This window comes from Falco naumanni, chromosome 7, assembly GCF_017639655.2.
Source record: "Falco naumanni isolate bFalNau1 chromosome 7, bFalNau1.pat, whole genome shotgun sequence".
NCBI classification, from domain to species: Eukaryota; Metazoa; Chordata; class Aves; order Falconiformes; family Falconidae; genus Falco; species Falco naumanni.
The window spans coordinates 1,387,779-1,401,594 of record NC_054060.1 but is presented as its reverse complement, the minus strand read 5'-3'; the positions used below and the strand labels follow the sequence as shown (position 1 = coordinate 1,401,594).

Genomic DNA, 13,816 nt, shown 5'->3' with positions numbered 1-13,816 from the left:
CTGTACTCAGATGTGCACTTACACATTTGATGACAGGTAAGCTCTAGAACTGGACAAGCGCTCAAACTATTTTTGGCCACCTAATCAGGGCAGGCTATTCTGTACCTACGCAATTTTTGCTCTCTGAAGCACATTTGGTGTCTTATCACAGACATATCTGGCCCCTGTCTCACCCGGGACCTATGCAATAGTTGCAGGAATTTCTGAAAATTGTTGGGTTTGGTTTTCTTCAGCTCAAAATGCTAAAAATAATAACCGAGCATTTATGGCAATAAGCTAAGGGCATGCACATGCCCCAAGGTGTAACACGATGAGGTTGCCAAGGTATTTGTGAGAACCAGGCCTGGAGACAAACTTAGAGCGATCCTGGATCCCGCCATCTGCCTCAGGCCCACACACAAACGATCACAGCGGCCCTGCCCATATTCCCTGTTAGAAGGAACTCGTCTGCTTGCTCCAGAAATAAGACCATGTGTGAACAACAGGTGGGTAACGCAGTGAGAGTGACCTGGAGTAGCATATGGAGCAAGCCAAGTTGCAAAAAATGGGTAACAGATTGCCAGCAAGCAATCATTACACTAGGGAGAGGAGTCAGTATGAATCACTTGAACTCATTAATGCTCTATAGCTCCCCAAAACACACTCAGTTTTCAGGTCAACAGGAACTGGATTCAAAAAATAAGTGATTTTCTTCCTTGCATTCCTGTATGTGAAAGTACCTGCTATTAAATAGCAGGGCTCAGAAATGCATCCTCCTGCTCAGGGGCAGGTGAAAGGCAGACTGAACACTCTATGGAAGCTTGCTATCAGAGAAAGTAAAGCATTGTCCGTGGACACAAATCTGTGCGATGCAAACGCACATTGGGTGTGTTTCAGATATTTAGAGGCAGAGCAGTGGGGTCGCTGTTAGACACACATCAGGTAACTATTTAAAAAGGGAATAAAATGAATGAAGAACAGATTCATTCAAATCCTTCCTTCAAAACCATCTCAGACCAAACAATCAATTATGGGGCCACTCAAGATTAATACAGCTTTCTGTTCAACAGTTTAATCCCACTTAAAAAAAAAAAAATGCCTGCTGGGAGGGATTTCAGAAAACTTCGCTATCAACACTTTCAGACTCATGACCAAGCAAGAAAAAAGCATTACTTGTACTCCCTAATAGAGTTATATTTAATTACTTTTAGCAAAACATTACAAAAGCAAGTAAGCTATATCTAGAGCCAAAAGAATTTGAAATATCAACACAATATGGAAGTTTATCAGGAAATCTTCAATTGCCAAAAATCAGAAAAGTCTTAAGTGTTCACCTGAGAAGCCACAGAAACACGAAGGCAAACCAAAATAAAATAATTCAATTAAGTATCTTTTCCAAAAGTGCTATTCTTCCAAAAACACATCTTTAGTTGAAGAAAATATAAGGCTTTCATTTCATAAAGGCTATAGAACTCAATGAAACAAATTTCTACTTTAAGCAGGATTAATTTGTAAAGTGTAGCAAACACATCAGTTTCAAAGAGCGTTGCCATTGTAGAATTTGGGTATTTAAAAGTATATTTTGGCATTTTAAGTAGAAATGTGACATAGTCATGAAAAACAGAAATATTCATTGATAGAGATCTCTGAAGAAGCCACCACCTGCTTGAAGTTGCCAACACTAGGTCAGGCCAACCATGACATTGCCCAACCTAGCCCTGAAAGCCTCCAAAGGTGAAAGTTCAGCAGCCCTCTCTGGCAGTTCTCCAAGCAGTAAAAATTGAATCAGAATTCCAACATGAAGACTAATTCAGAGAGACAGCATAAAGTTCTGCAAATAATTAAGAAAACCCATACAAAATACAGGTCATATTTCCCTAGTTTGGCAAAGTGCAATTCACATTCTTGTTGGCTTCTTGGTCAATTTCCAACAAATTTTGTTAGAACGCCTGGTGACCACGGCTCTGTGCAATAGTGTCATTTGAAACAGAACACACTAAATGTACAAACAGTTTACATCAGGACTGATCTTTTCTTACTAAAAAAATCTAAACATTTCAGAACAATAGGCATAGCTAAAACTTTCAGAATAAAGTCGTTCCCCTTTTGAGGGTCTGGAGACTTCCCAAAAGGGTCCAGTGCTTAAGGACTCAGAACTTCCTAAATATTGGGACAATTTAAAGTGCCTCAGCTTAAGCATCCCAAGAACAACAGACTAAGCACCAATTTATTTTGGAAATTTCAACAGTATTTTAAATATAGGATTCAAGCCTGAGAAACTTCGAAATCCCCAAACGTTTGTACTCAAAGAAACAGGCAATTCCCTCTTCATAACATGTCACAATGGAAGCGTATTACTAGTGACTTTTTAAAAGCAGTCTTTTCCAGAATGTCCTTAAAAGCTACATTATTAAGTATGGCAAAAAACTATGTGCATATCTCCGACCTATCTCCAACCACTGCAAAAACCTCAGACACTGGTAACCAATTTTGCTTTTGTTTGCCAAGTGCAAGATACAGGCTGGTCTTCCCGAGGGCCAAAATCCTTTAGCTGCAGTGCCTACACTCATTTTAAGCTACTTCGAAAAAACCCAACCACTAGCTTCCACAACACACATCATGCTTAGTTCAACAAAAAGTACAGAAAAATGCAACAGCGCAGATTCTCACATGTTCCCATTTGTAAGTACTCATTAGGTTTTTCCTCCTATTGGTCAATTAATGTTTTAATTACTAATTTTAAAAAGAAAAATAGCTCAATACCTGGAAGAATTTTGAGCTCTGCTTCGTCACTGTATTTGGGGGTCCCACCACTTTCAATGATGCAGCGATAGAGTCCTCCATCCGTATCAGTAGCATTGCTAATAATTAGAGCTCCACTTGGTAACTTAAATACACGGTCATCCAGAAAGACTGGCTGGCGATCCTGCTCCCACCTCACGAACGGTGCAAGGTCAACGTTGACTTCACAGTTAAGGATTGCACTGTTGCCTTTATAGACAGATGATGATTCTGGCTGACTTGTGAACCTGGGAAGGCCTGCAAATACAAAATAGAAAAGTTAAATAAGTACTGAATTAGAGATATTCTGAAGTTGACACCAAAGCTGTGAAGTCCAAGTCAAGATTTATGAATGTAGCTTAAAAACAATTAAGCTGTTCTCCAACTCTAAAAATCTTAACATTTGAAAGTACAATGCTAAACACAGCTGGTGTAAAGGCAAATAAAGCCAATACTAAAAGTACTGATTTAAAAACAGAAGTCATTTTAGAAGCAAGCAATTGTTGACAATGAAACAAAAGTCCTCTAAATTGGGAGGAGACATGCAAGTAACCTCTGCTGCCTTCGCCAGTGCTGCTGCTATCCTTAAGGAGTGTGTCGCACAGAAGTGGCAAAACCCAGGCGCGTGCCTGCCTGGTACCCCCAGTAAGCACCCTCGGAACCGCATCCTGCGACAGCTGCTGATCCACCGCAGCGGCAGGCAGATGCCCTCTAGCACTCACTCAGCAGACAGGAACAAGGAGAGAGCTCGGATGGCTACAGTCACCCAGCTTACCACCCACAGCTACACAACGCCTTAAGGTAAAACTGCATTTGTTTGTGTGCTAATACTTATCCTTCTCCTGTTAGCGTACCTGAGAACCAAGTTTCTCCACAGCATAACACAAAGCTACCACTGCCATGAGGACCCTGCAGCTCTGCACAGCAAATATGTCACCTTTTGAGTAAAAAAGTTCTCCAGAAATGCCCGAAGCCCACTGAACGGCTTCAGGTCTGGGTTGGGTGGCCATGTCGCAGTGTTGGCAGTGGCGGAGCTGCCAAGGTGGCCTCTGTGAGAACTGTCTGGAGCTCCCCGTGCCAGCCGTGGCTGGGGCTGGTTCCAGCCCTTTCCACAGCAGCCCCACGGAAGCCACAGCTGAGCCAGCCAGCACAGCTGGCAGCACCTCTGGGGGAGCCGTCCAAGAAAGGAGAAACCACTGCACGGCAAGAGGGAAGTGTGAGAAACAGCCCTGGCAACAGGCAGGGCACGACAGGAGGCAGGAGAGGAGGAGGGCAGCTCCAGGTGCCACCCAGGGGAAACCAGGGTGGACCAGAAAGCAGAAGAACTGGGAATGAAGGCGGGAAGTTGAACCTGGGAAATGGGAAGAGGGCAGGGAGAGGTATTTTAGGTTTTGCCTTTGTTTTCTTACATCCAACGTTATTGTAATTGGCAAGAAATTAATTAGTTTTCCCCAAGTCGAGGCTGTTTTTAACTGCTGGGTGAGCTCCCTGTCTCGACTCACAAACTTTTAAATCTTCTTTCCTCTCCCTCCACCTTGCTGAGAAGCAGAGAGAGCGAGCAGCTGGGTGGGCAGCCAGCAGCCAGCCAAGGCCAACTCACCACAAGTATTTTGCACAACTTCCCATAAAGGGGAAATGGGACAGGAAAATGAAAAGCCTCCTCACTCTCCATTTCCCCTGGTGGTGAGCTGTATTATCAGCTCTCCCTTCTGTAATCTGCGCAGAGGTGGTTGTGTGGTCAACACTGACATGGGGCAAGGCACAGCTTGCTTGCTGCAGTAATGAAGTAAAAGTTTCATTCTTTTTTATGCTCACACTGAAAACTATTATTGCCACAGAAACAGCCTGTCAGTACTCTTAACATCTTACCTTTCCCTCTCATTAGCGCACAGCTTCAAGTACGTACTATGATTTTTTCTTTAAATTTATCATAAACTGTATGCCTTCAATATAAAAGACGAAAGGTAGGACTCCAGGTTGCACAAATTAAACCATCCTAGTACAACTATTCAAGCATGAGAATGGAACCTGCTGGGAAGCAGCAGGCTCTGGTAACCTCTAATTCAATGCTGCTACACATAGCCAAGACCTCAGGTAAGAAAGCACAAACACAAGCTCTCTCCACAGGTGGTACCTCATACTCATGATTATACATGAATGAGGCTGGGACAGTTTAGGTCAGCTCTCACCTTTCCCACTTCTTTTAGTAAGCCTAAAGGTGAAGTCCCTTATTCACTATCTTCCATGTTCAAAAGCTTGACCTAACTGGAACAATTCTCACTTATCTCTTGTCAAGATGATTCTTCTATATTGTTTTAAACACTCAACTCATTTCCAAACAGTTCAACTCGACATTTTTATAAGTCTCACTTAACACCCATCAAGAACGCACTGAGATTTTAACAGCACTAAGACCGATTTTTCTATATTTATCAATTTATTTCTTAAATACCTAGTTCAGTGTTTTGCAAATCTTTCTTCCTTTAAAAAGGGATAATAAATAACCACTCAATCAGGGACTTTAATTTGATGGTGAAGTATGCAAAATACCCATGGATGAAAAACACTTCATGGCTCTTCAATATGAAGGGGCAGAAAAGGGGCGGGCGAGTTCTCTACCTCTTGTTCCTCCGTTTTCTAGTGAAGTGCTCCTTATCAGTTACATAGCGGTGCCAGAACTCCCGTCTCCTGCAGTCTTCCCTGTCCATATGCAGTATATTTGACTGCCTAAGAAAGAAACTGTAACATGTATTTCTTCAGTTAAATGGTACTTTCTGTTGTTTCCAGCTTGAATCCCTATGTACTTTCAAGGAAAACCCACAGGTTTTTTTGTTTGCTTATTTAAACTGTCTGATCTCGCTCTCCAATTTTTGTACAAATCTTTGGAGAAGCAGCACGAAGAAGCAGCTGGTATCACATGTTCAGGCTTTTCTCACTTGAATGAAAAACATCTTTACTTGGACTGTAGAACTGTTCACTAGTAGAACCCACTTAAGTACAAACTTTAATACATACTTTTCATAAAACTTTTATATATATTTCTCCCATAGAAAAGTAAGTCTGAACCAAGCCAACAGCACCAACTCTGGTGCTCTACAATCAAAGCCAACCACAGAAGAGAGTTATTTGAGCAAACCCATGAAACACTATCTTCACATCCCGTATTAAACATAAGATCTATAATAAAAGACCAAAATCCACAAACTCGCATGTGCTGCCATGTGAAAAATCAAAAATGTTAATGCAATGAGAAGCAGCAGCATATGTGCTCTCCAGCTGTGGCTAGCCCAATGCTACAGAGGGAAAACAAACTGAATGTAAGACATATATAATTGGGGAGAAGCTACAAAACCAGAGACTTTCACAATCCTTCAGAATAGCTGGGCTGCCTGGCACGTTACATTTCGAACATACAGATCACTTCTGTGTTGTCAAGTAATTCCTTCCATAACCTTCTACGGGTCCATCTCCAAGCATTAACATACTTTCTCCCCTCTTGAAATACTACCTGGAGGCTCTTTCCACAACTTCATTCCTCTGAGAAGAAAGGTTCTAGTTTCCCCTTCCAGTGTATTTACAACCAACTTCTAAGTCCTTTGATCGTGACCTTGTTTTGGTATCATTTTGCATCTTTGATATTTATATATTACTCCTTCCCCCTAAGGTATTAATAGGAAGAAAAATCATAGCTTCTTTCAACTTTCCTTCTGCTTAATGAAGCTACAATCTTTAGTTTCTTTTCCTCATTCCCCTAAACATTCTATCCATCTTTAAGACTCATAATTGTGGAATCATGTGGTTGGGAAGGGACCCACTCAGTGCAGTCAGCTACAAGGTCAGAGCTGGTTTGTCAGGGATTTGTCCAGTCAAATCTCAAAAATCCCTCTGGATGGAACCTCTTGGGCAACTTGTTCTACCACGTGATTGTCTTCACAGTGAAGAACTTTCTCCTTAAACGTAGTCAGAAACTCTTTTGCTTCAATTGATATCCAATGCCTCTTACTCTACCACCATGCACCACTGGCAGAATGACAATGAGACAGCAGAAAAATTGAAGTGTCTATTGTAACTTAATATCACAAACATCCACGGAAATGTAACAAAATTGCTTCTCTGTGTCTATTGAAAAGATCTTCCCAAAAGACTTATCAATCACATTAGCTCTCTGCACCCTGGCAGGTTACACTCAATCCCACAGTCCACCAAACAGCCTTCTTTTCTCTCATAAACTCACCAATCCCTCTGTCCCAGCTTCGCAGAATACCAAGAGTATCACTGTATCTGCTTGACTTTGCACACTACGCTAATGTTTCACCATTATTCTGCCTACAGCACCATTTAATTCTTCCTATAAGACCACCCAGGCCACAGCAAGAGTATCAAGATCTCCTAAATTTGCCACACTTGCTAATTCTGCAGGTAAATACTTCGTTCTTACAGCAATATGACTGATGAGGATGTTAAACACAATCCTTCTACACTCTAGTCTCTGAGGCATCTTTCCATTCTGAAAATCTCTCTATAGAACCCATTAAATTTTCATAATTATCTCAGATTCTTATCAATCTCAATATTCTCATTTAAATTTCTATCATTTTGACCTTTAATAATTTCTAACGGGATAGCGTATCAAAAGGCTGTGTTGTGGCATGCCCACTGTATTAGAGTGCTCTAACACATCAACTGCTTCATCAAGAAACTCAGATGCAAACCACAGACATAAGTCAAGCTACAGTTTAGCCTTCTTTCCACTTTCCTGTCTTAATGACACTGATTCAAAATCCCTTTAAAAGGGCACAGTGTTGAGATCAGACTAATTGGTCTATGATCACCCCTTGCCTTTTTGGACAGACATTCCACATCAGTTATTCTTCAAGAAAAACGTACTAGCCCTTGGATTCACAATTCACGAGAAATCTTTACTAAGAGACCTGCATATTAAGGCATTTCTTTCACCAGCCTGGAAGGGAGTCCTGGACCTCCTTGTTTTGCCAGATGAGCACCATGACTCCTGTTTTCACCTCAGCTGTTGCAATCTCTTTACCCTGTACAATCACTACACTGGCAACCTATGCTACAAGCAAGAATGTAATCGGAAGAGCAAAGCCCTGCAGTTTCTAACAGAAAGCTCAACTATGCCTTATTTTAACTCCCTTACTAGTACCACGAACTTTTTGGACAAGACAGGCATTGTGTATTCTGTTGTGTGCAGGTGCTCCATTAAGGTTAAATATGCTTTACTTAAGATGGTTTCATTACTCACTAGTAATGAAATTACAGTTCATTTTCTAGGTCATCTTAAAAGCCACTAAAATGCTTATTTGATCAGTCCTGTGTGTTTTTAAAACATGTATTTTCACCTAGGCTATAATTTTGTCCTAAAGAGTAATTTTGTCTTATTCTACAATTATTTGCAATTTGCACTACTTAAAACTTCCACTGTGCAGGAGGACCCTTTTGCTTTAGCCAACAGACAACCACAAAACAATAATGAAGTATTACAAAAGGTGCTCTAAATATAAGCCTTAATTGCTATTAATTCTGAGAGCTGTTTATACAGAGAGTAACAGGCCCCAGAGTGCTGGCCTACCTTCTGCAGCAGCAGACTACTAGAAAATACCCTTTCATCTACTAGTCCAGAAACTTTCCGTTACAGAGTTTCTCTTTTCCTCCTCAAAACATCAATCGATTTATAAGCCTGTATTTCCTTAAACTTTCTATAATAATTTTCAAATGCATTACCATGTAAGTGAATTGTCTTTCTATTTAAACCACAAACACATTTAAAACTATTTTTGAAGCAAATTTTGAAAACATTTTTCTCAATGGTTTCTATTTTCCAATCACTTTGATCAACAAGACTAAGCAAGAGGATTTAATGAAAATTAGTTACATTTCTAATGAGCAAGCAGCACTCACTCCTCACCCACATGTTGCAAGGCATTCAGTTGAAGATATTACCCTGTCTTTTGCTAAATGAAGGTAATGATAAATGATACATTGAGGTTCTGATATTAAAGACAATTTTTTCATGTTTGTACATAAATTAATCATTCTGTGGCAGTACACATACACTATGGATTGATTTTAGGACACCAAAGGAAAATACTACTGACCTAGCAGGAACACAGGTTAATAAACTATTTAGGAAGGATGATTTTCCACTGGGAATGTTCTCTAAGCACTGGTAGGAGAACACATAAGCAACAGTGCCATTCTCACAGGCATACGTTAGGAATTAGATACACCACAAACTTTAAATTTTCTGCTAGGACAAAGCAAGGGGGGGTGGGGGGGGTGTCGGTGAGGCAACTCTGTCCCTAATTTCTCCTTCCCTTTTGTCTCTCCCCTCCCCCTCATCAAAAGGCCAGAGCAATGGCAGGAATGTGAGAGAACAATCTACTTAATGCAAATTTGTTCCATTCAGCCGGCATTCCCAGTCTAAGCATTACCGAGATTTGTGGCCCATTGTCTTGATTTCTGAAAAAGATGTGCCTAGAAGAGCAATAACTCCCACGCCCCTGGAAAACACAGATGGTAAAAATTCTGGCTGTAGTCTGCTGCCTTCAACGGAGCCAGTATTTCATCTCCTGCACTTTCCAGAAGAGGAATTCACTGCACTGAGCCAGATGCTAATCCAGTTCAGTAGCCTCTCTGAGACCTGGGCCAGTGCCAATCATTTTCAAGGAGGCTGAAAGAACAACTTCCATAATTAACAATTACCAAATAACTCGCTCATATGACATTGTCCGAACTAACTTCAGAGTCAATGCTTGCCGCCTCCTTTAAATACTGTCAGCAGTCACTGTAAATGCTCAATTTTATTTAACGCAGATGCTATCACCATACACGTTTAATCCTCTTTAAAACCCCACTAACCTTTTGGCATCAATCTTGCCAAATCAAGACTGCAAAAGTAAAAATAAGAAAAGACCATAACCTCCTCATCTCTAGGGCAACAGAAGGCTGCACAGGAATTCACTTTTCCTCTGCCTATGGCAGGGCTGTGCACCTTCACAATGTGGTCGCAAGCCTGTCAGATCAAGCCTTTGCGAGCTTCTTTGTCATGTGCCTGAGTCTCCTCTATTACTACTCCACAGTCTGGAATTTAACATAATACTTTGTATAAGCATTAAACAGCTCTAAACACACAGGCATATTGTGTGTTTATGCAATTAACAGTTTACCAAAGCTGGTTTCAGGCTTTTTTGTGGCATCTCAATGTGCTCAGCAAATGTTTTCCGATCATTTCTACTGCAGTATGAAAAAAGTAAAACACTGGACTAGCTCACTGTTTTTCCAAACCTATTACCTCCCGTAACCAGCTATGAAAACCCTCTGTAGCCCAATGTTACTCTTACACAAGTTTCTCATAACTTACCCAAGTCTAAGATTACTTCAGTAGTATCTACAAACTTTGCCACCCTACCACTTTTACCTTCTGGTCCTTCTGCATTAAACTGTTCTGTTCAAACACGGACTGTGAACGATTACACAAACTGCTGATAATTCTAAGACACTTGCATTTCCCCCCCCCCAATTTCTGTTTGCTTTATAGATTTGAACTTATGACAAATCCGTAACTCTATTAAAACTTTATTAAAATAGCCTCCTGGGAAGTGTGAAGATTTTAGCAATGCAAGTAAGTAAAGGAATACAGAAACATGATATCTTATTGTTAAAATAACTACAACATCTGTTACCCTTCAGTGAAGCAGCAGATCTTTAAGATGACACTGTTTTGTTAGCACATCAGCTTCTCACTCGAACCCTGTTAAAAAATTACTGAGTCCAGCCATCTGTGGACACTTCATTAACTTCTTGCAGCTCCTTTTCTTCTCCTTTGCTTTAACATTATTCAGCATCATTTGTCTGAGCGGCAGAGGTGTGAAACGCGTTTTAAAATACAATTTTGTTAGACATATTTCATGAATCTCACTAGCAAATAGATTAGATTTTGTAATTACAAAACATTCATGGAGAACAGAAGTCTGGCATTACCTGAATTAAGTTAAGGCTAGATGCTTCTAGTCCTTTCTACAAAGAAGCACCACCACTTTCTACAAATAAGAAGCACCAACTATTACTTAATTCCCTACCCCACCCCCCACTTAGACAAACTAGACAGGAGAGAATGCAAGCGGGCTGAAAATCTGGGCAGGGACCCCTAGAGTCAGGGGAGATAAGTGTTCTTAGGAGGATTGTAACACAAAGAGATTAAAATCTACCAAATGTCCTTGCAGGCTAAACTAAAGTGGGAAGTACATGGAATAAATACACAACACAAATGAGAAATTTCAGTACATAATCAAAATCCTGACTTTGTTAAACACAGCCTTGATAGCATAATTAACATGGCATATACTGATTTTAAAAGGTATCCCTTGATCAGAAATAAGAAACAGGAAAAGGGAAAGGATGTCATGTACGTACCACTAATGCACACGTTGACATGTCTACCTATACACATATAATTAACACACACAGAGTAACCTGGTGTGACCTCAGAGCTGTTTTGAACTGGCAACTAACTGAAGATCTCCTGAGGCCCCTTCCAAGCTCAGTTATCCAATGACACTATGATTTGGGGAAGCTATACAGAAAACTATGGAGAGAGAGAGAACAAAACCCTCATGCAAAGAGAACAGAATTACACCTCTCAAAACAAGCTTCTAACAGGGAAAGTCAGAGCAAAATTGATCATGCCCCGGCACACAGGGTTAGAGTACACGAATTTGAGGATGCCATCATCCCCTCTCAGGCTTGGATCTGAGCTTTGCCACAGAACCACAAATAAAAACACAAAATTAAGAAACCACACATAAAAAAAATTTAAGAGGGTGTCTGGACTAGTAAAACACACCAGACTATTCTAAAGTTTTACACGGCGAAAGAGTTTCTCTCAGAATTTATTTTAAACAAACAGTGTTTATATAGTTGTGCTTTACATACCATGGTAGATTTTGCAAAGCTAATATCCTGGAAGCCCAAACTGAAATACAACAGGATAAGAACACAGCCACATAGATGTCAGAAAATACTCACAAATTGATGTGATCAAATCTGATAAGAGTATTTCAGATTAATTCTGGTCTTGAACCAGGACACAGAAAGCTCAGAGTACCTGTTAACTCAGTCCATCAACAGAAATATACAGAGAGATCCTGACTCCCCAGGAAACTTTGCTTAGCCTGGAACAGGGCTTTATACCCAAACCAGGACATGAGCTTCTCTTGCAAAAGCTTGATGAAGTGAGACCAAAGTCAGTAAGATAATGCTGGTGAAACCACTAGACTTGTGACTGACAGTACAATATTGAACAAGAGAGAAGTCAAACATCTAGAAATAACTTTATGATGCCACTTTGCCAAGTACGACCTTTAACAGAAGTCCCAAGGATAACAAAGCGTTAAGACCAAGAAAAAACCCAAACAGACATGACCTACATCCTAATATTGTATCAACTGGGGTATGGGTCCCTGACAAAAAACAAAACAAAAACACACAAAAAAACCCCGAACAGCTGAGTGTGTGCTTGCTATGCTCTGCAACACCCCAGGTCTGCAGCAATGATCCAGGCTCACAGTCTGACCAGCTGCATCTCCAGGAGAAGCAGCAGAGGAATTTTAAGAATAAGATCCGCTCAGAGCAGGGACGCATGTCTGGTGCCTGGCAACTTCAAGTGAAAGATAGTTCCTCTGCAACTGCAGAACGTGTCCTGGCAGAATTTCTGATGAAGATAATGGAATACGTGTAGCTGCTTAAGTTAGGAGTGAAGCACTTAGAGAAACCCCTAGCATAATAAAGTTTAGCTATGCCTCAAAAAACTAGTAATACAGAAGGAAGAAATGCTAACCAAGAAGTTAATCCAGCCTTCCTTGATGGAAGTAGCTCAGAAACCCTTTGGAGGAAACAAAAGAGATCAGAAATTATGAACTGATCTTTGATAAGCTACTGAAAATGTTGAAAAGCAAGGACAACAAGAGTAGAGAATAGACCAAGGCTAAAAAAACAAATCCAAATTCTAGTCAGGTGTTATGAAAAAGAGATTGATAAATTATTCCAGGAATTAAACAGGAACAAGAAAGGAGATTCAAGGATTATCTTCAGAAACATCAGTGACCAGAAACATCAGAGGTCACTGATGACAACCATAAACTACAGGAAAGGCAATGGGGGGTGATGGGTGGGGTGCCAGTCCATGGCACAGCAGAAGGTCAGGCTCAGAAAGCGCTGCAAGAAATGGCACAGGAATACGGAAAAAATAATTCTACTAATGGAGTAGGTGAAATAATAGTACCATTAAAATCAGAGACAGCACTGGCAATTACCGGGTCAAAGAACAGAAAAGCTCCAGCGTCAGCATCAGGAAAAGCTGCAGCAGCCACAATGAACAAGATACAGGCACTGAGAAACATGTAAGCAGACATTTCTAATACAACAGAAAAATGAACTGAGGGTGTGCAAACTATGGAATAATTTATTTTGTACTGTTGAAGATCATTCTAATAGTGAGGACAATGAAGAAAGCACTGTGGAATTTTAAGAGAAGACCTCAAGATAAGATATGCAGATTGCCTCATCATTTAAGAAACCTCAGGTTTTGATCAATAGACAGCCTTAAAAAAAGTACAGGCTCACAATTACTCTTTCTAAAACAAAATCAATAGCCATAACAAAAGAAGAATAAGATCCGAGTATTCTGGTGAAAGAAAAGAGCCTGACAGGTTAAATAATTTTAGATTCAGGCGAGGCTATCAATTACGAAAGCTCATGTGAACAAGCTATTCAGAGAAGATGAATGCACAGAGAAGACTGTCATGATAAATTTACCAAGAAACTGGAAGAGAGGAAAGATCAGAAAAACTTTTGCAGGCAACTTGATAGACAGTGACAAAGACAGCTGGTATCTGTCAGTAGACATTTAAAGATAGGAAATAACCTAAACAATTTCACAGAGAAATACTCAGAATCTATGAATAGCAATGAAACCCTCAAAACCAGAGTACTTGAAGACTGACATAACAGGAGCCATAAATACAAAGGAGAAAGAACT

At 40.4% G+C, this 13,816-nt stretch overlaps 1 protein-coding gene across 9 annotated transcripts in view; it reads right to left on the bottom strand.

The window, feature by feature from the left end:
* NEO1 (neogenin 1) overlaps nt 1-13,816 on the bottom strand; it is a 206,660-nt gene that overhangs the window by 122,095 nt on the left and 70,749 nt on the right. For all 9 annotated transcript variants that reach the window (XM_040600358.1, XM_040600353.1, XM_040600361.1 and 6 more), the window contains exon 3: nt 2,743-3,018. In XM_040600358.1, the coding sequence (XP_040456292.1) occupies nt 2,743-3,018 (276 nt within the window). The remainder of the gene's footprint in view (nt 1-2,742; nt 3,019-13,816) is intronic.